Source organism: Meriones unguiculatus, chromosome 7 (assembly GCF_030254825.1).
Source record: "Meriones unguiculatus strain TT.TT164.6M chromosome 7, Bangor_MerUng_6.1, whole genome shotgun sequence".
In the NCBI taxonomy this organism is placed as follows: domain Eukaryota; kingdom Metazoa; phylum Chordata; class Mammalia; order Rodentia; family Muridae; genus Meriones; species Meriones unguiculatus.
In genome coordinates, this window is record NC_083355.1 from 37,008,935 (window position 1) to 37,035,416 (window position 26,482).

Genomic DNA, 26,482 nt, shown 5'->3' on the forward strand with positions numbered 1-26,482 from the left:
TATCCTGGACCTTCCTCTGTAGACCAGGCTGGAACTCACAGAGATCCACCTGTCTCTGCCTCCTGAATGCTGGGATTAAAAGCATCCATCTCCATGCCCAGGTTAAGAAGAAGGTGTTTTGTTGTTGTTGTTGTTGTTGTTTTGGTTTTTCGAGACAGGGTTTCTCTGTGTAGGGTTGGCTATCCTGGACTCTGTAGACTAGGCTGTCTTCGAACTCATAGAGATTCCCCTGCCTCTGCCTCCCAGAGCGCTGGGACTATAGACATGTGCCTCTGCACCTGGCTAGAAGAAGGATTTTTAGATCAGTGATCTAGACTTACAGTCCAGGGAAGCTAGGAAAAGAATAGATGTGTAGAAGTAAAGAAAGGAAAAATAATCTGTGAGATAATGGGCTAATTCCTTCACTTCTCTGGGCTGGGGTAAAATCAGGAGGTAAAATCTGAATGACATCTGAGATTGTTTGGCTTTAGTGTTTGTCCGAGCCTGTGTGGCAGGCTGTGCAGCTCTGTGTGTGTGTACAGGCATCTGTGTGTGTGGCCACATCTGTGTCTATAGTGTGCGTTTAGCTTGGAGTCTTTGTTTTGTGTTTGTTGAGACAGGGTCTTGCTTTATAGCCCAGGATGGCCTCAAGCTTGTGATCTTCCTGTTTTTGCCTCTCCAGGGCTGGGATTGTAGCTCATGTCCATCTGGATGTGTCTGTATCTCAAATTGTCACACCTGTTCCTAAATCCCTTGTGCCCGGATCTGTTTCCCTGTGTGCACACAGTGATGAAGCTGAGGGCTTTCCAGAGTGGGCTTCGCCCGGGAGGAGACTTACTGCTTTCAAAGCGATATGAACAAGTTCATTGTTGTCCCCTTAGAGAAACTGGAGCTACTCGAAATACTCCTAAGTAGAAAGAGAGAGACCCCCCCCCCCAGTGCTGAGTTGCAAGACAGGATTAAGGAATGACAGCACCACCCTGGACCCCATTCCCAGCCAGTGTCTGTCCTATGTTGGGCGACAAACTGTCCCAGGGGAATCTATCTATCTACCCTCAGCTTTGTTCGGGGCTTTTCTACAACAACCAGACTTCCTGCCTTCCTCTCAGTGACCTACCCTTATCTGCACAGCAGCCTCCAGCGCACAGCACAAGAGGCTGAGCTGTTTAGTTCTCCAGAGACTTTCTTAGGCTTCTGTGGAGTATCGGCGCCAAGACGTAGCGTCTCTTTCTCATACCCCAGAGCCATTCATTTGACTTTTTGTGAGTCAGAAACTAGAAGCCTGGGCGTGGAAGCCATTCCCAAGAGCTCAGCATAGCGACTCATAAACCGAGGGTAAATAGAAGCACGAGAAGAGATCCCAGGTCATAGAGGACCGCAAGCTGGTAGAGAAGTATTTATCAACCCAGTCTGAAAACAAAGAAATCTAGTAAAGGGCTGTGTAATGGAGGCAGGACACCAGGGAGGGGAGTCTGTTGAGTTTCTCCTTGAACTCAGTCACGCTCAGGCATTATCTGGCACCCCAAATTTAGCCCCACAAACCTCATTAGGGTACGTACCTTTTGTCCACCCAAAAGGTAATTCTGCATTAGAAAGAGTGTAACTCTAACCCTTTGGGGCTTAGGCAAGAGGATCTAGTTCAAGGCCTGCCTAACTACAGACTGAGACTTTGTCCCTAAAGAAAGGGATGGAACAAGAAGGAATCTTGAAGGAGATTTGCATCTTGCCTAAGGACAAAAAGGAAGGAAGGAAGGAAGGAAGGAAGGAAGGAAGGAAGGAAGGAAGGAAGAAAGAAAGAAAGAAAGAAAGACAAAGAATACTTTAGGTGTTATCTAGGCTACAACAGGGCAGAACCTTGCGAATGACAGGATGGGTTCAAGGAAGGAAGGAGTCAGGCAGATGGAAAAGGAAAGCCTAGGTCCAATCCACAGGAGAGGGCTGGGTAATCCCACCACAAGGCCTTCCCTAGCCCTCAGAAGCCAGGGAAGAGGAGCATTCTGGAAGCAGATGTCGGCCCTTTTGAAGGAACACGATCCTTCTGTGGGAACCTGTGGGCGTCAGATGATCTGCTAGAGAGTGAAGAGAAGGAGCGTCCTGGATCCAACTGAGCCACAGAGCCCACCGTCCAAGCAGCTTCTCCTCTCCACCGTGCCCCAGCTTCACCTCAGCTGTCGCTGAGAGCCACTGCTCCCAGGACCAGGTTGGGAGAGCTGCTTGCCCCGACACACCACCCCCACCCTGGCATGAAAGCTGCAGAATCACCAATGCAGATGTCAACAAGACCCCTGGCTAGTTCTCAGAGGGTCTGCATTCCATTACCGGTTCTACCCTCACCGGGACACTTCAGCATGACATGGTGTCATCCCCCCCCCGCCCCCGACTGTCCTTTAACATGGGAATACATTCTTCCTGAAAGGTGGCTGTGAGGTTCAAAGGAGGCATAACACCTAGAAAGCTCCACAGATTTAAGGACTGCTTGTGTCCCTGGTCACCATAGGCCTTCTTTACATAGAGGGCAGGTCAAGGCAGGACACCGGCTTGTTGTCCCTTACATCTCAACTTGGCTAATAGCTAGAGGTGGAACCCACCGTGCGCCTGTGTGGAGACAGAAACCATGAAATAGAATACAACATGGAACCCAGGGTGGTGGCAAATGTCTTTACCCGCTGAGCCATCTCGCCGGCCTCTTTGCTTTAGTTTTGCTTCTGAAATTGATGCAGAGAGTATTTAAAAGGCTGATTACTAGAGTCGCCTGGCAAAAGGTTCCTTCTGGCAATAAAGCCCCATGACTGCAGAAGTTAAAATAACATTCTCAGCAGGATGACTTCCCGGGAGCTTTCCCAGAGCATCTTACTGAATTTGGGGGTGCTGTGGTGAGAACAGGCAGGCAGTGGTCTTCTACCTGATGCCTACCGAGACAGAGAGTAGTGAGGCAGTACTAGAAGCCGAGGGCATAGCAGGGGTTCACCTGACTCAGTCCAGGGCCCAGTTTAAAATGAGGACTCTGCCTCATTACCATGCTCAGAAATGGCCAGAATTGGGCCGGAGAGATTAACCGGCTCACAGGTTAAGAGCATTGGTTGCTCTTCCAGAGTTCCTGAATTCAATTCCTAGCTACCACATGATAGCTCACAACCATCTATAATGAGATCTGGTGCCACCTTCTGGCGTTCAAGCATACACACAGGCAGAATACTGGATACATAGTAAATAAAAGATAGCAACTGCAAAAATGAAGTAAAATAAACGGCCAGAATTTCCCCTTCCCTCAGACACCAGACAGGCTGAGCTAGACACTCACTGTCTCATGGCCAGAGATCCTCTAGAGCGGCAGTCCCACCCAGCTGGCTGAGCCTGTGAGCATGTTCGTGTTACCCAGGCCCCACAGCCACTCCCAGGGACTTTCAGAGATGACTCCCCAGGAAAGTGGCACCGTCCTTACTCAAGGCGGGCCAGGCATGTTGGCACAAGTTTTTAGGTCAGCGCAGGATGAATCACCTTAAAGCGCAAGGCCCTCAGCTTCTTCTCCCTTTAGATCTGGCCTTGGGCTCCGTAGCAGAGAGAACAAGCAGGCAGAGACCAGGGAAGGAGACAGACACTTGCTCGAACTTCAAGGATCTGCCTGGCGCCACCTTCAGGAAAGGCAGAAAGGAATGACCCTGGATGGAGCTCAGAGTCGCTAAGACTCACAAGCCAAGCCTCAGAAAATGGAAGCCAGTAGGAGAGATTCCAACCCCAAAGGGGCAAGCGATGGACAAGGATGAGTCCTGGGACTCAGCCACCAGTCTGGGTCTTGTGAGATTCCTCTGCTCCTCATTTTCACACAGCTATCCACCCACCCCACCCCTGGTCTTTCTCCCATGCAAGGTCGGGCATCTCTGTCATCTTGGCAGAGACAGAGGCACAGAAAAATAGCAAAGAGGGTTAAGGATAGTTCCAGAGTCAGGAAATTTGATTACCTCCTCTCTCCTGTACTGCCCAGAACTTCCAAGCACTAACAGTAGCCAGGGACCCCTTCCTGTATGTCATTTTAAATGCATAAATATGTTATTATGCATAAGCATAGAAGTCCATAAATACAGATGATCCCCATTATAATATTTGAGTGCTACTATGGAAATATTAAATGTCAAATTCTTAAAATGCCTTTTTCTCATTCTCTGGTGCCTCGGCTTGGCTGGTGTCCTGGGCTTGTGTTCTTTCTCCTTACTGGGAATTCAACTCTGCTAAGCCACTGTAGAGGCCAGACTTCCCCTCTGATGACCTCTGAACCCACCTCTGCCCCAGCTTGTTTCCAGAGTGCCAGGCAATGCCGCCCAGCCAGGAAACAGCCCCGCTGTCCCGCCCCAACCTCCCTTCCTCTCCCCTGTCACAGAACCTCAGCAAACTCCCTGATAAAGCCTGGGCGGGTTGGTGGGGAAAGAAGGGAGTGCCAGCCCGGCTGACCTGTGCTCTGGTCTCTCGAGAGTCACTGGTCCAGCTAAAGGGCTTCCTTGTAAATTCCTTTTTCTAGCCTCACCAAGGGAAAGGGAAGGGGTGCAGAGAAGAACCTGGACCTGGCTGAAGTGAGTGCCAAGGAGCAGTCTCTAAACAGCTCGCAGAGATACAGGAGGGCGGCATTCCAAAAGCCTGTGGCTAATTTTCCCTGCTAAGGTGAACCAATGAAAACAGCACTCACTAGGCATTTACAGTGTACCTGGCACTGTGCCAGATGTGCATTGCTTTATTTGCTATTTATTTCTGAGATAGTGCCTTACAGTGTAGCTCAGGGTGGCCTTGAACTCACTATCCCAAGCTGATCTTGAGCAAAAGACCTCATCCTCCTGAGTAATGGGATCACAAACATGTACTGCCAAACTCTGTATGTATTAGTCCTTAGTCCTTCTGAGGTTCCTGTGAGATTCATATTATTTTCACGTTGTGTTGGAGGGGGGGACCCAAAGCTCAAAGACATATGTCCTGTCACCTAATAGCCAGGGTTTTGTTTTGTTTGCTTGTTTTTTAATTATTCCTTACTTTAATTAATTAATTAGCTAATTAATTGATCTTGTTTTGGGGGGGTTGTTTATTTTTTGGGTTTTTTTTTTTTTGAGACAGGATCTCTCTATGTCTCCCAGGCTGTCCTGAAACTCGATCTGTAAACCAGGCTGGCCTCAAACTCACAGAGATCCCCCTGTCTCTGCCTCCTAAGTGCTAGGATTAAAGGTGTGTGCCACTTCCCCCCCCCTCGCTTGTTTTGGATTTTAAAATAATACTAAGATTTTTTTTTTTATGTGTATGCATGTGCTGTTCACTACATGCATGCAGGAGCCCACAGAGGTCAGAAGAGGGTGTCGGGTCCCTGGAACTGGGGTTACAGGTGTGTGTGTGTGTGGACTACCTACCATGTGGGCACTGGGAACAGAACCCGGGTCTTCTGCAAGAACAATATGTTCTCTTAATGCTGAGCCATTTCTCCAGCCCCTGCTTTTTGCTTGTTTGTTTGTTTGTTTATTTGTTTGGGGGGGAAGGGGGAATAGGGACCCATACAGACGATGTTGGCCTCAAACTCTCTATGTATCTGAAGCTTCCCTTGCTTCCCAAGTGCTGGGATCACAGGGGTACACTGACAAGGAAAATGCAAAATGGGTGTAAGTGAAATCCATGAAGAGAAAGCTTGCCAGTCCTTTGAGACTTTGGCCTCTCTTCCAGCTGTGTGTTTGGCTTAAGGCAGCAGCTATGACTAGAATGACTTTGAGTTAGTAAATACAGCAAAGAAAGGTGAGGGCAAGAGAACAAGGAAAACAGAAAATTACTCCTGTATGGATAAGCCAACAGAGAAGACAATGGGGCTGGTCCAGGTGGCACACTCCTTTAACTCCAGCATGCAGGAGGCAGAGACAGCCAGATCTGTGTGAGTTCAAGGCCAGCCGGGTCGACATAATAAGTTCCAGGTGAGTCAGAATCACACAGTGAGACCCTGTCTCAGACACTGTAAGCTGAAGGGCTCGGGGTGATGCCCAATTGGTGGGGTGCTTGCCTAGCATGAACAACGGACCTGTATTCAGTTCTCAGCAACACACTGATGAGCCATAGTGGAGTCTCAGCACTCAATCGATAAAGGAGGATAATGAGGTCATTTATTGTCAATCAAGGTCATTTTTGCCTACACTGGGAGTTCAGGGCAAGCCTGGGATAAATGTAGGAAGAAAACGAGAGAGTGGGGAGGAAAGGAACTTTTTTTTCATATCCAAGGTGTGGTTTATGGGGCCTATTAATGCTCTGGGCAAGCAGAAATCCAAGCGCACCAGCTCCCCAAAGATCAGAACTGGTGATAGGTGAGGCAATGAGTTACCTTCTTCTCTCAAATGGCACCAAGAACTTGGTCCCTGGGAGACCATCTTCCGTGTATGTGAGGGTATGCAGTCAATAAACAGCTGGAGGATCATGGGACATTATCTAGTTGTTTTCCTTTCCCCAGAAGCTCTCAAAGGAGGAGTTGCAGATTCTAATTCAAAATATGCTTCTCTAGAAAGTTATATTTTTATATCAGGTAAAAAAAAGAATCCAAGAGGCAGAAGCAAATGGATCTCTGTGAGTTTAAGGCCAGCCAGGTCTAGAAAGCAAGTCCAGGACAACTCTGATACACAGAGAAATCCTATCTCTAAAAACCAAAACCAAACCAACCAAACAAAAAGACCCCAAAAAAGGGCTGGAGAGATGGCTCAGAGGTTAAGAGCACTTCTTGCTCTTCCAGAGGTCACAAGTTCAATTCCCAGCAACCACATGGTGGCTCCCAACCATCTATAATGAAATCTGGTGCCCTCTTCCTGGCATGCAGGTGTACATGCAGTTGTAAACATAATAAATAAATCAATCTTTAAAAAAAAAAAAAAAGACCCCAAAAAAGTTGGTGTAAGTAAGCATATTTGATGTCAAAGGGCTTTAACATCCTTGCCCTTTGGGAGGGGAGAATTTGAAAGAAGCTAAAATCAGAGGGATAATTTTTTTTTTCGCAAGACCACGCAGGGCAGAGCCAGCACCGGATCAGCTCCCAGATCCCTCAGATGCTTCAAAGCAAATGTGATGGTGTGGATGGTGTGCTATATCCATAACAGACACACTTGGTGCTCAGTGTGGGGGTCCCTCCTGGGTCCCAGACACCGTGTTGAGTGCTTCTGTGACGACCAGTCCCCATCAAAGAATAAGTTCTTAATAACAACCGCTCTGGAGCTGAGAAACGTGTAGCTTAGAGAAGTGAATTCAAACCCAGACCAGCCTACCTACAGAATCCGTCACTGTCCAGGACTCCCTGTTAGATCCCTGACAACCCCAGAAGGTTATACCAAAACCAGACATTCAGATATATTGATTGAGGAACTTGTCTGTGACCCTCCAGCTAGTCGGTGACGGCCTTCGGGCTTTAATCCCAGAACTTTTTCTGCTACGGTTTACAAACAATCCTGGGACCGGAAGGAGAACTGGTCTGGGTTTATGTGCCTCAGGCCCTTGTAGGAGGGAGGGAATAAGGACGCTGCCTGGTGAGAAGAGCTGACGGTCCTCTCTCCTCCGCCCCCGACCCCCAGGCATTCCTGGAGAAGTACGGATACCTCAGTGAGCAGGGCTCCAAAGTTCCAGCCTCCACTCAGTTCAGCAATGCCATCAGGTATGATGGAGGGATGTGAAAGAGCGCCGGAGCCAAGCTCCCCGTGACCCTACCTCTGTAGTCTTTTCTCTCAATTCCTTCCGGCAGAGAGTTCCAGTGGGTGTCCCAGCTGCCCATCAGTGGCGTGCTGGACCAGGCCACACTGCGACAGATGACACGTCCGCGCTGTGGGGTTGCAGATACTGGCGGTCATGCAGCTTGGACAGAGAGGACCAATGCCCCGTTTGGTGGACACCGGGCCAAAATGAGGCGCAAGAAACGCTTTGCAAAGCCAGGTGAGTGCACTGGGCTTGAACTGGGCTTGAAATTGAACTGGGCTTGAATTTCCCAGTGTCCATAAGAGTCCATGGCCAAAAAAAGTGAGGACGAGACCATGGGAATAGCTGCTCTTCCCTAAGGCAGAGAAGGGGCGGAACTTTTGACTCAAGGATCATAATCATGAACACAGATATTTAACTCAAAATTCTATCTGCATTGATGAGCTTTCATTGTACATATATCTCCACATTAAACCTCATCAAGCCCTCTTAATTCTCTAAACAATTTTCTCTGCAGAGCCGTTAAACCGTTGTCAGTAGTTTTTGCTTATATTGAAATAATTTTCATAAGTATCCATTCCTTCTCATAATACTTATTCAACCAAGATGTGATCCATTGATGAGTTTTATTTTGTTTGTGGCATTAAAAAAATCAGTTTTATTTATAAGGAATTCACAGACCATGCAATTTGCCCATTTAAAGTATCCAACTTAATGGGGCTTAGAATATTTGTAGAATTGTCCAACCATTACCACAAGCTAATTCCTCCTTCCAGAATGTTTTCATTATCCTCTTAAGAAGCCCCATGCCCATTAGCAGTTAACTCCCCATTGTGCCTTGCTGCTGGCCCTATTAACCACTAATCTGCTTTCTGTCTTGGGGGATCCGCCTATTTTTAACATTTCAGCAAAGCCCATTCCATTGTGTACTCTGTACAGTGTCTCCTGCTGGGAAATTTCCTTGTCTCCTGATCCTTTCTTTCCAGGATTTGAACTCAGAGTTGTGAGTGATGCCACTGACCTACATCATAGTCCTTGCCTCTCCCTTCTCTCCTCCTCTCTTTTCCTCCTCTCCCTGTCCTCCTCTCTCTCTCTCTTTTTCCTTCTCCTTCTCTTCTTTCTCCTCCCCCTCCCGCAATCAAATATTTCCAGAGGCGAATGCTATCCATCTGAGGTTGATGAAGATTTGATTCTTCTGTCAGTTTTCTACAAATGCTGTTTTACTGTGTGGAATTTTAGTAAAGTAATTGCTTCGACAGAGTCAGTTTTTCTTCGATCAGTTTTTGCAGCTTTCAAGGTTGCTCACAAGATGAGGTTTTTCTGTCAGGTTTTCAAGCACAGTTCATGTTACTGTGTGCGCTTTGGACCGTGGCCACTTTTAATCGTGCTGTTTTTAGCGACCGTACTCACTGTACACAGTTTATTTTCTTGTCTTAGCTAATGTATAAGGGGAGGGTGGGCAGCTGCAGGGTAGCTGTTTCTAGGCATGTGCTAGTCCCCTGTTGCTGCATCAACTTGTCCGTCCACCCTGGCTGACGTGCTCTAAATGACCGTATTCATCCACAGTCAACTCTGGGGCCCTGGCCTTGGGGTCAAGATGCCCTCGGTGTCAGCATGCTGTACATCCCATTGTGTTCCTGGGCAATAGAATGGAAGAGTGAAGTAGAAAGGGGGAGGCACAGGCTCATGACAGGCCAGAGCAGAGAGATCACTGGAGTCCGAGGCACTGGGTTCAATTATCAGCTGTCGCCTAGTGCAAGATGGCCTTAGGGGATGCAATGAGAAGCAGCCAGGCTCAGAAACACTTGAGCCTGAGCTCTGGGGTTGCTTCTTTCTGGCTGCATCTCATCTCCTCCCGCCCCCAAGGTAGGATCTGATTGTGTGCATTGTAGCAAGCAGTCGGGAGTACCTGACTGCCGGAGAAATGCAGGATGCTTAGTTAAACTTGAACGTCTGGTGAACAATAAGTAATTGTATTTAAATTTCCATATTCAAATTTTACTGAGCATTCCTAGATTCATTTGTGCTGTGTCTGCCAAGCTCAGCCCAAGCCCCTGCCCCTCTCTGTGCCCGAAGGGCTGATTTCTAATTCCCCCCCCCCCCCCCCCCCGTTCCTTCACAGAGTTGGTGGGTTGGGGGGCGGGGTGGTGTGTCTGAGCTGGAAAAGGAAATCAAAGCAAAGGGGTAATGTCTAACCTCCATCACATTTCAAAGGTAAGTCCTTGTCAACCCCACTGTACAAAGGGGGAAACTGACGCTTGGGGAGATCCCACCATTTCCTTCGAGCTTGCATGTGCAGTCCTACTGTTTCAGCCTGTCCCCTTTTCTATCATCAGTTACCTGCCAGGAGTCAGGACTACGCCTCCCACTCCAAGCTTTTAGTTTTGGTGTCCCTGCCCTCTTTAGCCCCCTCCCTTCCCTCTTCTCTTTGGGACCCTGAGGAGAGGGCACAGTGGGCAATGGCACATGGCAAGAGCCTGGGAGTATCATGAAAAGCAGCCCCACCCAGGTAGGATTGGAGAATAGGGCCTAAAGCAACCAGCCTTCTCCTGGGGGCCAAGGCAGAAGAGGATGGGAGTCAGGCAACGCTGCCCCTCCCCCCACACACAGCCAGTTCCTTCCTTCCTCATGCCTCCCAAGGAAAGCACTCTTCCCCCCCCTCAATTTCTGTTCCTATTCATTCTCCCTACCCTTCCCCCAGCCCACTTCAGATAGGATTTTTTTTTTTCTGGAGACCTTTCACCTTTATTGGCTACTAAAATGACTACCACCCTCTCCCTTTCCTGCCTTTCGGGTGGAAGAGGGATGACAGACCGTAACTGAAGAAGGGGCCACCTTATACCGCTTGCTAGAGGGTTAAAGTTTTGGTGATGGTGGTCGGGAGGAGCCTGAGTGTCAGTCACGACAGGATGTAGGAGAGCCCAGGGCACGCTGGTCTGGGCCATGTGAAGACTTAGAGCAAGCAGCAGCATGTTCATGGTAAAGAATGATCCGGCCTGGGTGGACACCTCTGGATCCCTACCCTCTACCTTCCCTGTCTTTCTCTCTTCCTCAGAATAATTCCCTTTCCTCTCCCTAAGGACTGGTCACTGGCTGAGAGGCAGCGGTTGGGTGGCTGCCAGGCCAAATAAGCCCAAGGAGAGGCATTGCCTTGAATGGAGTGGTGCACACCCCGCCCCCACTTCCATGGGTGGAGAGGGCCAGAATCAACCTCCCTTCCATCTGGGGAATCTCAGCCCTTGCTGAGCGGGACCAAGTGATGTTTAGGCAGATTTGTAGGCCTGGTGTCTCTGCTGCTTATTCATGTGGTACTGTAGGAACACTGGGCCAGGGGTCAGGGCCCCGCTTTAGCTCCACTCTCACTTTGCAGCTATGGGCAGGCGCCTTCCCCTGGGGTCACAGGCATCAAAGTCTGGGCCTGGGGAATCTTGTCTGCAATCTATGAGGGATTTCATTTGGGATTTCAGTCTCTGAGCTACAGGGCTCAGAGGCCATCCCTGACCAACTCAGAGGCCATCCCTGACCAACCCAGAAGCCAGACTTTGTGGCTGGATGTACAGCAAACTGCAGATGAGTCCAGTGAAATAAATGGCCTGGGGCTTCAGCAGAGGCCAGAGTCCCAGCCCTCAGGGAGGGACAGAGGTTTGGGGCAAAGGGGAAAACAGCTTAAGAAAGAAGAGATGGAAAATTTTTTTTGGGCCTGTGACAAAACACACCCTTTGTTCTTATTTGTCTTTAATTCAGAGCTCTCTAGAGTCCCCCAAGAAAGCAGAGAGGAGGTCAAGGGGGCAGGGAGAGACCTCAACTTTATGTTTTTTTTTTTTTTTTTTTTTGGTTGCTGGCCAGCTGCAGGCCCTAGGTTCTGGTAAGTGCAGGGTAGTCTCTGGGAGGCGGCAGGAGACTGTGAGGATGGAGGGAGCACCTGAGGCAGTCACAGCTGTGACCTCAGGGGCCCCCACTGCCTCTCCATCCAGGACAATGAGCATGGGCCTCAGAGTGATTGTCAGCTGGAGGCCTGTAGCTTTCTCAGGCTCAGCCTAGGTTGTGGGAAAGAATAAGACCCGAGGCCAAGGGTTCAGGCTGATCCTTGAAGGGGATCTCTTTCAGGCAGAAGCTACATCTCTAACATCACGTGGTGCCTTTAGGCCACTAAATTGGAGTCTGCCCAGGGTGAGGGGGCCCTTCAGTGGGGACATATCTTTCCTCCTATCAAATGGGAGGCTGCTCAAGGCAAGGGCTGAGTGTTCCCTGTCAGATCAACGATTCTCTGGGGCCAGGCCACCCATCTTACTATGTCTGTGGGGACCATCCTCAGCAGCAGGTATGACTCACGTGGCCTTTCTGGGTGACAGGTAACAAATGGTACAAGCAGCATCTTTCCTACCACCTGGTGAACTGGCCCGAACACCTGCCTGAGCCAGCTGTTCGAGGGGCCGTGCGAGCTGCCTTCCAGTTGTGGAGCAATGTGTCAGCGCTGGAGTTCTGGGAGGCCCCAGCCACAGGCCCTGCCGACATTCGCCTCACCTTCTTCCAAGGGGACCACAATGATGGGCTGGCCAACGCCTTCGATGGCCCAGGTGCTCCCACAAATCCCCTTTCCATACAGCAAGAAGGGCGCCTGGCTAGGAGAGGCAGCCTGGGGGTAGCAGTGAAGTTTCTATTCTCCTTGAAACCACAGCCAAGCCAGGCTCTCCCCAAAGGACCCTCTATCGCCTCATCTGTAAAATGAGAACCGCAGGTCCTGTCCAAGGTGTGCCACATGGCTGAAAGGACACCCAGATAAGGTTTGGTGTGGAAAGCACTTGGCTAACTCTAGAGTATGCTAGATTCCTGGAGAACATTCTGAGATCCTGTCTACTCCTGCTCCTAGACAGGCCTGTGCTTCTGTTGTTCTCCAGGGTAGACTCTCATAAGATATCTTGAGGCCTCCATCAGCCCTTTCCTCCCGTGCCCTCAGTCAACCAGCGCAAGAGGCCTTTACCCTGGCAGTCACAGAAGTGCTTCATAGGTCACGGCCACAGCTGGATCCAGATGTCCCCAGCCTGAAGGCTTCCTCTGCAGTGAAAGCCATTCTCCCATTCTGCTCAGCACTGGCCTTAGGAATCTAAATATGGGCTGTTTGTGAAGCCCAGTGAGAGCTAAGCAGACTGAACAGTGCTGGAGACAGCTGAAGCACATTCAGGAAGCACACATCCCCCCTGCCTTTGGCAAGCTCTGCCTCCATGTTTTCTAGTTCCTGCCAACCTGGGCTCCCGGAAGGACTCTTGATGAGCTTCTAGGCTAACGTTATCATGGTTCCGTTTGCTAACCTCTGTCAGGGTCACCTGCCTCAATGTAAAGTTGTATTCAGGGGAAGGACCAGGCAGCTACATCTAATTATTTCTGTGAGGACCCATATATACCAGTGACAATTACTGAGGAGCTTAACTCTCTCTGCTCACTCCTATGATGAGCAGGGAGAGAGGCCCAGAGGAGCCCTGGCAGAGGGAAGACGGGGACACAAGAATATATATGTTTATACAAAACCATATACAGGAGCCGGGTGCGGTGGCACACACCTGTAACCCAAGCACTCTAGTGGTCAGGAAACTAGAGAGACGGCTCCGTGTTGCACAAGAGTCAGGACCTGGGTTCAGAGTCTCAGCACACACGTAACTCCAGCACTGAGGGATGGAGGCAGGAAAATATTGGGGGCTCACTGGCCAGTCAACCTGGCCAAACTGTCAAGCTTCAGGTTCAGCAAGAGGCCCTGTCTCAGAATTAATAATATTAATAATAATAAAGATGGAGGAGGCTGGAGAGATGCTCAGGTTAGGAACACCAGCTGCTCTTTGAAGAACCTAAAATTGGTTCTCATCATACATAGCAGGTCACAATTGTCTGTAACCCCAGTTCCAGGGATCCCACACCCTCTCTGAGCATCTGAGGGCACCAAGCACAGGTGGTACACATAAACATACATGCAGGCAAAATACTCATACACATAACGAATCAGATAATTTAACAGGGCATAGTGACCCATACCTTTAACTCCCATACATGGAAAGCAGAGGCAGGCAGACCTCTGTGAGTTCCAGGCAAGCCAGAGCTACATAAAGTCTCTGTTTCAAAAGATTAAAAAGGGAGCTGGAGAGATGACTTGGAGATTAAGAGCACTGGCTGCTCTTCCAAAGGTCCTGAGTTCAATTCCCAGCAACTACATGGTGGCTCACAACCATCTATAGTGAGAACTGTTGCCTTCTGGCATACAGGCAGGCAGAACACTGTATACATAAAAAATAAATTTAAAAAAAAATATTTTTAAAAATTAACTTAGAAAAGTGATTGAGAAGCTGGGCGTGGTGGCACACGTCTGTGATCCCAGCACTTTGGGAGGCAGAGACAGGCAGATCTTTGTGAGTTCAAGGCCAGCCTGGTCTACAAAGCAAGTCCAGGACAGCCAAGGCTACACAGAGAAACCCTGTCTTGAAAAAAGAAAAGAAAGAAAAGTGACTGAGAAAAGACATCCCAGCATCAACCTCTGGCCCGTATAGGTGAGCGCACCTGCAACATACATGCATTCATGCACTCATGCACACACACAAATCACGCACGCACGCACACACACACACACACACACACACACACACACACACACACGGCCAGCATACTAAACTCTCTCCAAATAAATAAGGGTGGTGATGGAGAGCTGGCTCAGTGGGTGAAGGTGCTTGTTCCTGCTGCCAAGCCTGCATAGACATACAAGTTTGAGCCCTGCGGCTCACATGTTAGAAGATGAGAATTGAGTCCTTCAGGTTGTCCTCTGATCTCTACATGGCACATTTCACACACACACACACACACACACTTTTAAAAAACGAACAAACCAGGATCTCTCTATGTAGCCCCAGCTGGCCTTGAACTGCCTTTGTCGACTACACTAGCCTGGAACTCGCAGACATCCCTCTGACTCTGCCTCCTGAGTGCTGGGGTTAGAGCCGTGCGCCACCAAGCCCAGCCATAAAAACAACACAAACTTTTTTTTTTCCTTTTTAAGAAAGAAAATGTACAAACACATAGAAGCACATTGTCAAGTTTGCAGACTCCTGAATATAACATGCCAAGCGCCCAGATCCGGAAGCAGCAAGAAGCTCTTACCATTTCACTTCTAGGGGTACCCAATATTAGTAAGTCCTAGACTATGCACTGTTCTAAGAAGCAAGTGTGACACACACTCATTCCTATGAGGAAGAAGCTCGCATCACCATGTCTATTTTCAGGAAGCGTAACAGAAGTTAAGCTGTCTGCCCAACACCACACAGCTAGTAAAAGGTGAATCTCTTGTTGGAGACCTAGCAGTTTGGCACCTGCTATATACTTCCTCTTCAGAGGCCACTGCTTAGTCATCTGCTCACCTGCCCGCACTCCTGCATCGACTCTACGGAGACAGAAACGAATAGACGACAACCACACCCCACTCGTGGGAGCGCGGTGCCTGTGGGAGGGAGGGCGCCCCGGGTCCGGGGCTCGTCCCCTCACACACTCTGTGTCGCTCACAGGGGGCGCCCTGGCGCACGCCTTCCTGCCCCGCCGGGGCGAAGCGCATTTCGACCGAGAGGAGCGCTGGTCCCTGAGCCGCCGCCGCGGGCGCAACCTGTTCGTGGTGCTGGCGCACGAGATCGGCCACACGCTCGGTCTCCCGCACTCGCCCGCGCCGCGCGCGCTCATGGCGCCCTACTACAAGAAGCTGGGCCGCGAGGCCCTGCTCAGCTACGACGACGTGCTGGCGGTGCAGAGTCTGTACGGTGAGCCCCTGGCCTGCTACGGGCTCTACCCTTGTCTCCCGGGATCTCCAGTCCTCAAACTCCCCCTGCCGTTTCCTTGCTTGGATCCTTCCTCTAAGGCTCCCTTGGAAGCTCAGCATCCGCGGGCTCTGCTTTCCCCGCAGCGATTCTTGAGTGCAAACCTCTGCCCTTAACTCGGAACCCTTTGTTTGCTCTCCCACTCTCACGTTCTCTCAGCCAGTCACTCTTTCTTGGGCCGTCGCGTGGGAGAGGAGATCTCTAGGATGGTGTGCTGATGGTTAAAACCAACAACCAGGGCTGCACAGGCCCCTACTCTTTCCTTCGGCCATGGGTGGAGCAGAAGGGAGGGTCTTGCGCCTCCGCATGCTCCTACTCATGTCTCCCCTTCTCTTTCTTCTTGGCTCTTAAGGGAAGCCCCTGGGACGCTCAGTAGCCACCCAACTCCCCGGAAAGCTATTCACTGACTTTGAGGCCTGGAACCCCCCCAACTCCCAGAGCAGAGGCCCGGAAACCAGAGGTCCTAAATACTGCCACGCTTCCTTTGACGCCATCACTGTAGGTAAGCCACGCCTGCCGTCTTCCTTCCCTCCACATCCTCGGGTGTCCCAGAGCTGTGTTACAAGGTGTGGGGAACCGGGATCTCTTGAACACAGAAATCCGAAATCACACGCTTTCCTCAGGGAGCAAGCTCAGGTCAAGCAAAGAACTCCCCCTCCCTTCCCTCAGGCCCCCAGCCTCACCCCGTGGGCATCCCACCTTCAGTTCGTCGTCTGGGAAACCGGATCTAGGCCAGCACCTTACCCAAACCTCAGCAGGAGCCCAGTAGCCCTTCCTCACGTCTCTTCTCCCGGGACAGATGCGCAATGGCGGATGTACGTCTTCAAAGGGAGCCACTTCTGGGAAGTCACAGCTGACGGCAATGTTTCGGAGCCCAGCCCACTACAGAAAAGGTGGCCTGGGCTGCTCCCCAATATTGAGGCTGCTGCAGTGTCTCTGGAAGATGGAGACTTCTACTTCTTCAAAGGTACCAGCCTTGAGCCAGCTGAGATTGAGACGGGGGGGGGTAGGGAGGGGACTGTCCTGCCTGAGGTTTGAAAAGAGGGGAAAGGCCCCAGCAATGGACACCTCAAGTTGAACCTGTGGCCCAGGAAAGACTCCTCTCAGGGGTGGAGTTGGGAGCACCACGTTGTCCAGGGTGTCCCGTGTAGAGACGTGTCGGGGGAGGACTGCTCTCCAGTCTGCAGGTCAGCAGGAGGTCTGGCAGCGTCTGCCCTGGCAGCGTCCCTGCCGGGTGAGGTTGGCAGGCACTTAGAGAGCTTTTGAAACACGCATTTCTTGGACGGGGAAAGCAAGATTCAGGTGTGGTGGGAAGCGGGATAAAAGGCAACGACGGAAGGGTGGAAAGCACATAGGCCACTGTGGTGGCCCTGTACCGAGCAGCGTCCATTCCTTCAGCCAGTGCTGAGACACGGGGAGGGCCTAGTTACACAGGGAGTAGGGGACTGGGGACGCAGCCGTCGACGAAACCAACACCTTTGCCCTCGGGGAATTATCAGTAGTCAGGGAGTGAAAAAAAAAAAAAGTTCAAACGTTCTCAATCTTTCATTCCACACCTAGACAGGAAATCCTACCTTCATCTCCCATCCCCAGCCCCTTCTCCACCACCCTCCTTACCCTCCCCAGCCCGGGATGGATGGGTTCGGTCAGCGGCGTCTGCTCTCTGCTGACACCTGCTGGGAGTCCGGACCGTAACAGGTTCCCCTCCACCGTGTTCTCCTGGTCTTAGCCACACTTTGGCTGGCTCAAGGGTAACAAACTGTCTGAGGCTCAAGCTAGAAAGAGTGGGAACCAGGGAGACAGAGATGGGGTGGAAGGCCAATGACTGGGAGCCTCCAGCTCACTCTGGCTCTCCCAATGCCCCACAGGGAGTCGATGTTGGAGGTTCCAGGGCCCGAAATCCGTGTGGGGGTTCGCACAGCGATGCCGGGCAGGCGGTCTGCCCCGTCATCCAGACGCAGTTCTCTTCTTCCCGCCTCTGCGCCGCCTTGTCCTCTTCAAGGGCTCCCGCTACTACGTGCTGGCTCGAGGGGCCATGCAAGTGGAGCCCTACTACCCCCGCAGTCTGCGGGACTGGGCCGGGGTCCCTGAAGAGGTCAGCGGCGCCCTGCCAAGGCCCGATGGCTCCATCATCTTCTTCAGGGATGACCACTACTGGCACCTGGATCAAGCCAAACTGCGGGTGACCAGCTCCGGCCGCTGGGCCACCGAGCTGCCCTGGATGGGTTGTTGGAACGCCAACTCGGGAGGTACCCTGTTCTGAAGGCTCCCTATCACCAAATGAACCGCGGTTGCCCCCGCCTGAGGGGCGGGGTCTGTCCAGGAAGCCCCTGGACCTCGCCGGAACCTCCTGGCAGCGTAGCTACAGAAGGAAATTGGTCTGCGTTTGTTCCCCGGAGAGGAAGGAGAGGCAAAACGAGGTTCCTATAGCCTTTTTCCTTCCCACTCCTGGGGGTGGGTTGGGGTGGGGTTCTGTTCTGAAGAGGAGAATGCAAAATTCAGCTGAGGGTGAAGACTATTCTGCAGGACCCTCCGTTTCGGCGTCTTTCGGGCTCAGTGCTTGGAAAGTCACGTGATATTTTCTCGGAGACTTCACCCGCTTCCCACCCCAGCAGGCTTGGCTGGGGTCAAGGCTCAAGGGTCTCCACTCTCAGAGGCCCTCTATTGGATCGGGACACAGCGCAGAAGCGAATGCGCTCCTTCTAAGGCTGTCTGGGTTAACGAAGAAGGGCCACCAGCTCCTTGGACAGAATCGCCTGCCCTTTTCAATAGAAGCAAATGGGTACCGGTGCTGGAGACACTGGGACCATGCGCTGACATCCAACCCAGACACAGCCAGCTGTGTATGACTGTCATGGAGAGAGGGGGTGCTCCTCCCTTCAAAAGCAGAGCATCTTCACCCCGTCTTTGCCTCCAAGATGGACGTCTGGAGCACCAGGAAGATGAAAGAGGGTCCTTGTGGGTCCACCCAGTGCGGGCGCTGGGGAGGCAACCTCCGTAGCGCTCTGCAGGTTGGGTGAGGCCTGTTTGCTCTCAGTGGCCCCATTCTCCAGGCCACACACGCAGCAGCATTCCGAAGCTCGAGCCGTCTAGCCAAGAATAGCTGGGATTCCTGGAGAAGGAACCAGCTCCCCGGCCTTCCCCCTTGTGTCTCAGCCCGTCTCGGTATTAATTTTAGCATCTGGATCTCCAGCCCTCCTTGCCTCCCCCTCCACCTACCAGTGCTCTGCACACACACTGTGGCCACCATGAGCCAGCTCTGGGGGGGGGGGGGTGAAAGTGGGGGGGGATGATTTTGGCAGGGGATCGGCCTGCAGTTCCCCAGAGGCATTACTGGCCATGCGCCCTCCTTTCTTCTCTGTGTAGTGGACAGAATGGCCTTTGACTGCCCTTGGATGCAAGCGCTTTGTACTGCCCTGTCCCAGGGAGACCTTGTAGGAACCTCCTGCTAGCCGTCCCTCTCCCCAACCCCGCTCTCAGGGGAGAGGAAGGAGGGTCCCATCTATCACTCCACTCCACCTCAGGCGGCTTTGATCAGAGACTTTATTGTGGGGTTAGAGGCAAAGAGGCAATTTCTTAGAGAGCTGAGGGAACCCCGAGGCTTATTTTCCTCCAGGCGACGCCTGTGCTCGCCTGGCCGGAAGGACCTGAGAGATGCAGGTGAGGCTGTGTTGGAGGCGGGGGTCAGGAGGGCTGTAGGTGGGGGGTTCTGCCTGGGGAGAAGGGCCTAAGTTCTGTTCGGTGGGACAACAGGTGGAACAGTGACCCGACAGTGGACCTTCTCACCGGAAGGGGGCGCCACAGAGGGCGGCGCGCAAGGACAGTTCTGTGGAAGCACTAGAGATAGAAGAGTTTGGAACATTGCGGGCGCAGAGGCTGGGAGCAGACGCGCTCAGAGCTGCCGGCGGCCTCCGCCTTACCCAGGTCAGGGTGCTCCAGAATACAGTGCTCCACGTAGGCCGGGTGCGTATGCAGGGTCTTGCATTTCTTGCAGAAAAGGATCTCACAACGGGCACAGCCCCCGCGGCGCGGTGGCCGCCGCCGAGTCTCCAACACGCACGGTTCCTCCGGAGCACCCCGCTTCCTGCGGGCCGGGGACGTGAGTGCTCGGGCAGCCCTCCTCCCTCCGGCTCGGCCCCCTGGTGCCTTGCGTCTCACCTGTCCGCGGGGGCCGCCAGGCCACCCAGCAGCGCGAACGGGCTGAGCCAGCCCCAGAAGCCGCTGTCCGAGCGTCGCAGCAGCGCCACCTGCTGGTTGCTGGGCTCCTGGCGCAGCGGGCAGTAGGACACCGAGCGAGCCTCGCGCTGGTCGACTTCTCTAGGGTCCTCCTCGGTCTCCGTCGGACTCTCTGGGTCCGCCTTCTCCTCCACCTCCGAGGACGACGACGACGACTCCGAATCGTCCTCCAGCTCCTCCTCCCTGGCCTCAGGCTCCTCCACCTCCTTCCTCCAAAGAGGGGTCTTCACGCCTGCAGGCGGGAAGGGGGTCAGCGCAGCCCGCTGCCTTGGCTGCCTGTTGTTGCTGGAGCCTGAATCCAGCCTGTGTGGGCTGCTGCCTGCCAAAGGGCTTCTGAGTCCCAGATCCCAGGACTGAGTTCCCGCCCTCCTGAGCTTCCTTGCTAAGAATTCCAAGCAAGTCACCTCGCTTCCATCAAGCTCCATTTTTTTTTTTTTTTTTTTTTTTGCGCCCCGTCTCTGAAGTGGGAAAAGTAGCATCTACCTCAAGAGTGGCTGTAAGGCTGACTTTATCTAGATAATGTCTGGGTAAAGCTTACAATTTCCTGCTTGCTGTTGGGCAAGCAATCAACGAACATGTATTGCCAACCCGGAAGGAGGAGGGTTACCCAACGTTAATAAACCAAGTGTCATTTCAGTGGGTGGTCGTTTATGGGCTTATTATTATTGTTGTTGTATTGATATACTCTGGTATAGACCAGGTATATATAGCCTGGTATAGTCTATACCCGATATAGCCTGGTATAGACCAGGCTGGCCTGGAATTCACAAAGATCTGCTTGGCTTTGCCTTCTGAGTATGTTTCTTTCTAAGTTTGACTTTCCTTGGTGGCGGGAAGCCCAGTATAGAGTCAGGGTGGACAGGCAGAGCTGACCAGATCAGAAGCAGGCCTCAGGCTTGACCAGTTGCAAGTGGAGTTCAGCCACACTGCTCCCTGACTGATACTTGTGTTCATCTCAGATATCCCAACTTCAAGTAGTACATCGGGCTGAAGCAAGTTCCTGGGCTGACCCAGAAACCAAGCGGGTCTTCTCTGAGAGGAGCATCCCCTCAGCAGACCTGGCACATAGCTCCAGAACAGCTGGATTTATAATGCAAAGAAGGGGTCGGGGGGCACACTTGGGGACTGCCAAGTTTTCCGAACATGGTTTCTATGACCCCTGTTCATCTGTTCCCCAAGCTGGGAATTGAGCAGAATGGCAGCCATAGGCAAGAAGGCTCCTGTGTGTTCAAATTGACAGGACTGAAAAGCACCCAAGAGTTTGTGTGAAGAGGTTTCTAGGTTGGTTTAACCGATGTGGACAGAGCCACCCTGACTATGAGTGACACCACCCTATGGGCTAGAGTCAGACTGACTACAGAGGAGAAAGCGTGTTCCCTGAGAGCAGATGCAATGGGACGTCACGCTCCTGCCGCCGTGACCTCGCCATCACAGTGGAAGGCATCCTCAAACTGTGAGCCAGAATAACCCTTTCCTTCCTTAAGCTGCTTGTGCGAGGTATGTTGTCACAGAGAGGAGGAGCTGATTCCTGGGTGCCAAGTCCATGCCGCCCATATGTAAAAATCTGTCATGGTGCTGCTTCATCTCAGCACCTTCAATGTGGGTGATGAGGTGGGGCTTGGGGGAGTCTCTAGATGGGACCAAGAAGATCTGAAACTGCCAGTTCTCAGTCTTGCCACAACTGGAGACCCAGGGAAACAGATGGAGACTCTGGTAGTGAAAGCACAGGCCTGACACAGCCAGAAAGAGGTGCTGGGAATCATTTGGAGAAGGGGGGTGGGGACTAGAGAACAGGGTTGAAAAGAGAGGCTAGAGCTCAGAGCTGTTTGTCAGTAATGGGAAGTCATGTGTGTTCCGATGGAGAAGCATGCTCAGACCGTAGTGTGGGACGTTCCCTCCAACATGATAGGGACTTTAAGAGCCGTAACAAACTAGGTGGTGACTCATGCTGATAATCTCAGCACTAGAAAAGTGCAGCAGGAGGGTTGCTGAGAGCTCAGGTCAGCAGCCTCTGCTATGTAATAGGTTCCAGGCCAGCCTGGGCTACAGTCTGAATCCCTGTCTAACCCCTCTCCACTCTAATTATTTTTGTTGTTGTTGCTCTTTTGGGGGGGATTTGTTTTTGTTTTTGTTTTTGTATGTATTTTTGAGACAGTGTCTCACTATGTGTCTCTGGCTGTCCTGGAACTCACTGTGTAGAACAGGCTGGCCTCAAGCTCACAGAGATCCATCTGCCTCTATCTCCTCAGTGCTGGGCTCAAACGCACAGGCCAACGTGCCCAGCACCATTATTCTACTCTGAAAAAGATCCTTAACGTCCAGGCCAGAGGAGACAGAAAGATGTCTGAACAGGAACAAGGAATGATAAGAGAACCAACGGTGGATGACATGAATATTTAGGAAGGAGAAAGCAGAGGGCTTGTAGGAACATGGCTGGGTCCCTGTGAAAAGGTTCAGTTTTTCTAATGTCATCAGGGGCCGGTTGGTCCAAGACGGGTCAAGCGGTCCATAGCCTTTCTAGCCCGACTCACCATGCTTATCCATTCTTCCCAGCGTCGTGCTGCCTGTTCCCTCTCAGGGACTGGGATGTGAGGGATGCCCAGTGCCTATAGAGCTCCATATGGTTGCTAGGACCTCTGTTGGATCACAGGGTGGGGGAGGGGGTTAGAATCTCAGCTGCTCATAGGGTTCTCTTTAGGGACCGATACCGTTTCTAGAGTCTGCAGACTCACAACGCTCATGTCCCCTACCTTGCCCCAAGGGGAATTCCAATGGGGAATAGAGGATGGCTTTGGCCCTGATAGACTGGGTTTGAATCCCAGCTCTACCACCTCTACCACATAAATATAAAACCTATCAAGGCTTTTAGCAGCAGTCATTTCACAGGAACAGCTCAGTTAGGCCATTGCTGGGGGTGACACATACATGTGGACACCAGGAGTCATAACCTTGAGTCATTCCCTAAGTCCCAGCATCCCTTGACAGACACACCTGAACCAACGACCCAGCCTGTGACTTAGGAAACATTCTACTGAGACCCAAATGTCTCAAGGCCCAGTTGTTCACCTCACCTCCCTCCCCAGGCCCAACCTACCCAACAGCCCTTTGTCCTTCTCATTTCTCAGGGTAATTCTGGAGTTGGAATTTCCCTTTTTACTGTGTGTTGGAAGCGGAAGAGATGGTTCAGCAGGTAAGAGCACCTGTTGCTCTTGCAGTGGACCCTGTTTGGTTCCCAGCACCCACACAGTGACTCACAGCCATCTACAACTCCAGTTCCAAGGGATCTGGTACCAGCTGGCCTCTGCAGGCACCAGCAGCATGCAAAAACACATATACATAAGATAAAAATAAAGAAATCTTTTTTTAAGAAAAATTGGAGTGTCATAAAAATAACACTAGCATAAGATCTCACAGAGTGAAAACGTCATGAGATAAAAACAGTCTTCAGTGAAAGCATGGAAGTCATCTTACTGGAATATGGGGTGCATGCCTCCTGCACTTATGTGATGCCCAGGACCCCCCCGGAGAGGGGACCCCCATTGAGAATGAGTGGAAACTTGGAATGGACTGTTCTCCATCCAATGAGCGGGCTCAGCATCAGAAAAGAATGAACTGCGTTTATTAGCAACCCCAAATACAACTTCCTGCTTTTCATAGAGTTTATGCCAGAGAACAAGGTAGGCTGGGTACCAAAAGGAGATGCACAACTGTGATTCCAGCATGTGGGAATCTGAGACAGGATGATTGTGAGTTCAAGGCCAGCTTGGGCAATATACAAGACCCTGGTGTGTGTGTGTGAGGGGGGGTAGGGAAGGAGGAGGAGGAGAAAAGAAGATGGGTTGGTACATTATCCTTCTACAAATAACTTTGAGCATAGGTCAGCTAAAGTGTATCTGGCTGGTCAAAGATTAAAATGGCCAACTAATAATGGCTCCAACTTTATGCTGCTTACAGTCAATAAGCCACAGGGCAGGGGATGCAGGGCTGGTTCAGTGTCCTGATGACATTATTAGGCCACAGACAGCAGGCTTTATGGCTGTGTCTCTGAAGACAGACAACCAACCCCATCACTGAGGCAGGCTGGTAGGGGTACTAGAGGCTGCCTCCTCTTTCTCCCTTTTCTTGCCTTCCCTCCTGCTCAGCTGGCCAGCCACTGGCCTCCATCCTTCTGTGCCCTAACCCAGGTATTTCTTTAGATCTAGATTACACTATATTCTGGGGATCACCTGTTCTCCCCCCATAAAGCTAGGCAACTGCTAGCTTTCCTGCCCCAAGCCTGTTTGCCTTCAGGGAACAAAATCTGAGACACTGACTCTCCACCCTTCCCACAGGAGTGGCCCTAGGAAACAGGCACATGCTCCCTCCCCCTTCAACAGCCTGTGATTCCAGCACAGCCAGGTGTCTCTGTTTCTGGGGTGGCGCTACACAAAAGTCACCTGCCAGCTGGAAGTGCTGGAGAGAGGAGCACGGGGCTCCTAGGGGGAGATCAGGAAAGGGATCCAGGGAAAGACCAGCCCCCTGTGCTTGAAGGACACGCGTGCATGTTAGAAGGGGTCTTAGCCATAAGCAACAGAAAACAGGCTTGGCTAAAGCAAGCAGGAAAGATTTTTTTTTTCTGGTTATGGGAAAGTACATAAAGGTTATGGGAGAGTCCATAGAACCACCAATCAGCTGGGGTGAAGGAGATTTTGGGGCCCGCCACCGTAGCTAAATTTCTACCACAGAACACGAATCATGAAGCATTGCACCAGGATGCAGGTTGCACAGCACCACAGCTGCCTTGAAAATGTCCTTCACCGCTTCTGGGTGCCACTGGCCCCATTTCGTGGCCCACCTCAGTGAGTCTGATTGATCCCAACCAAGGTCACACGCACATAAGCTAACCAGAGGGGACTGTGGCCTGTCGAACTGCCAAAGATGGAACCAAGTGCCTTCTGGGTAGAAGCACTGAGCCTCCCGATGCAGGCTGCGAGACTCAGGGTTCTTCCCAGTGGTCTCTGCAAGAGCAGGATGAACACTGTTTTGTCCACTACTGGGCTTGTGGCCTCCAAAGTCATTTTGGCAGTAAGTGACAGCAGACCATCTCACACTAACGGAAGACAAAAGGGTGAGTGTACCCTCCCTTTATCACAGTGGAAGTCTCTGTCTTAACCCCCATTCCTGTTCATCAGCATGTTCTCTGACCTAAGGAATATGAACACAGAATTTCTCATTTCTTCTTCTTCTTCTTTTTTTTTTTTTTCTGAGACAGGATTTCTCTGTGTAGACTTGGCTGTCTTGGACTCACTTTGTAGACCAGTCTGGCCTCAAATTCACAGTGATCCACCTGCCTCTGCCTCCCTGAATGCTGGGATTAACATTGTGCACCACCATGCCTGGCTTATCTATCTTTCTTTTATAATAAAATATTTACTTATTTTTATTTTAAATGTGTGAGTGTTTTGCTTACAACTATGTATGTGCATATATGCATATCTAGTGCCCATGGAAGACAAAAGGGTGTTGGAGCCCCTGGCGCTGGAGTTATGAATGGCTGTGAGCCAACATGTGGGTGCTGGGAACCGAACTCAGGTCCTCTACAAGAGAGACAAGTGCCCTTAGCCGCCGAGCTGTCTCTCCTGCCCTCTCATTTCTTTCTTAAAACACAGCCCACATTTTATTTACAATGTTGTCTTACAGTTGCAACTCAGGTCTACCCAGTTCCCTTTCAGACTTAATTAACTGTCCATTACAATTCCCTACTGTTTTATGTGTAGGCTTAAATCCCTGAGGTTGGGTGGGCAAGATGGCCCGTGGCTCAGAGAGTAAGAGAACTTGTGGCTAAGCCTGGGGACCTGATCCTCAGGGCTCACATGGTGGAGGAATGGAATTGACCCTTGCAAGCCACCCTCTGGCTTCTGCATGCACCCTGTGGCATGCACATCTGTGTACATGCATGCACACATGCTAACTAATTGATGAATTAATTTATTAATAGATGTGTTTTTTTAATCCTCTGGAGTTAGGGAGTGCAGCTCAGTGGTCAGGCATCCTGAATTCAATCTCCATAACAAATGACTTATAAAAAATAAAATAAAATAAAAAAGAAAGGATCGTATGTAACTCAGACAGCATATGGCACCAAAAATCAAAAGATTTGATGTCTGGCTCGTTACACAAACTGTAAAGCCAAGACTCAAAAAGACGTTGTTTGTGAGACTGTTGTATGGTTGGGTCTAGAATTTGTCTCCTTTCTCCATTTTCCCCTCTTCCTTTTAGCAAAGAACCACCACTGTTGGACGTTGGTCTGATGCATGTTACTGGCCCTCAAGATCTGGTTACACCTGTTCTTGTTTTATAAACCTGCTTAAGACATACCTGATTGGTTGATTAAATGGCCTGTACCTGCGCAGGGCAGAATGGGGTAGGCATGGCTAAGGTTCCCTGGCTTGGAGAGGACAGGAGAATCACAGGAAACAGGCAGGAAGAGAGGAAGAAGGAGGATGCCAGAATGGGTTAGTGTGGAGAGAAAAACCACATGGACTGAGAGGAAGGACTCCAATAATGGCATGAAAAGGCCCAGATGAAGAATATAAGCAAGTACCATGGGATTATGGATGGAAGGTAGATCAGATGAGGAGGATTGAGGTGGATGGCATTGGATGGGGGCTGGGAGATGGTGGTGAGGTTATTGAACCAGTGTAGTTGAAATATCTGTCTGGTCCAAGGTAAATGAGGCAACTACAAAATCTAACCAGTGTCTG

At 51.1% G+C, this 26,482-nt stretch overlaps 2 protein-coding genes across 3 annotated transcripts in view; one reads left to right on the top strand and one right to left on the bottom strand.

Moving 5' to 3' along the window:
* Positions 1–18,810, top strand: part of Mmp28 (matrix metallopeptidase 28) — a 34,381-nt gene extending 15,571 nt beyond the window's left edge. For both annotated transcript variants that reach the window (XM_060387133.1, XM_021649035.2), the window contains exons 2-8: positions 7,545–7,624; positions 7,712–7,899; positions 12,015–12,239; positions 15,201–15,446; positions 15,856–16,005; positions 16,303–16,470; positions 17,372–18,810. In XM_060387133.1, the coding sequence (XP_060243116.1) occupies positions 7,776–7,899; positions 12,015–12,239; positions 15,201–15,446; positions 15,856–16,005; positions 16,303–16,470; positions 17,372–17,766 (1,308 nt within the window). In that variant the 5' untranslated portion in view covers positions 7,545–7,624; positions 7,712–7,775 and the 3' untranslated portion in view covers positions 17,767–18,810. The remainder of the gene's footprint in view (positions 1–7,544; positions 7,625–7,711; positions 7,900–12,014; positions 12,240–15,200; positions 15,447–15,855; positions 16,006–16,302; positions 16,471–17,371) is intronic.
* Positions 18,811–19,340: 530 nt separating this feature from the next.
* C7H17orf50 (chromosome 7 C17orf50 homolog) lies at positions 19,341–20,164 on the bottom strand. Its single transcript, XM_021649036.2, has 2 exons — positions 19,662–20,164; positions 19,341–19,587 (listed from the first exon to the last, which is right to left on the bottom strand). The coding sequence occupies exons 1-2, from the start codon at positions 20,162–20,164 to the stop codon at positions 19,341–19,343; spliced, it is 750 nt and encodes a 249-aa protein (XP_021504711.1).
* Positions 20,165–26,482: the final 6,318 nt, after the last annotated feature.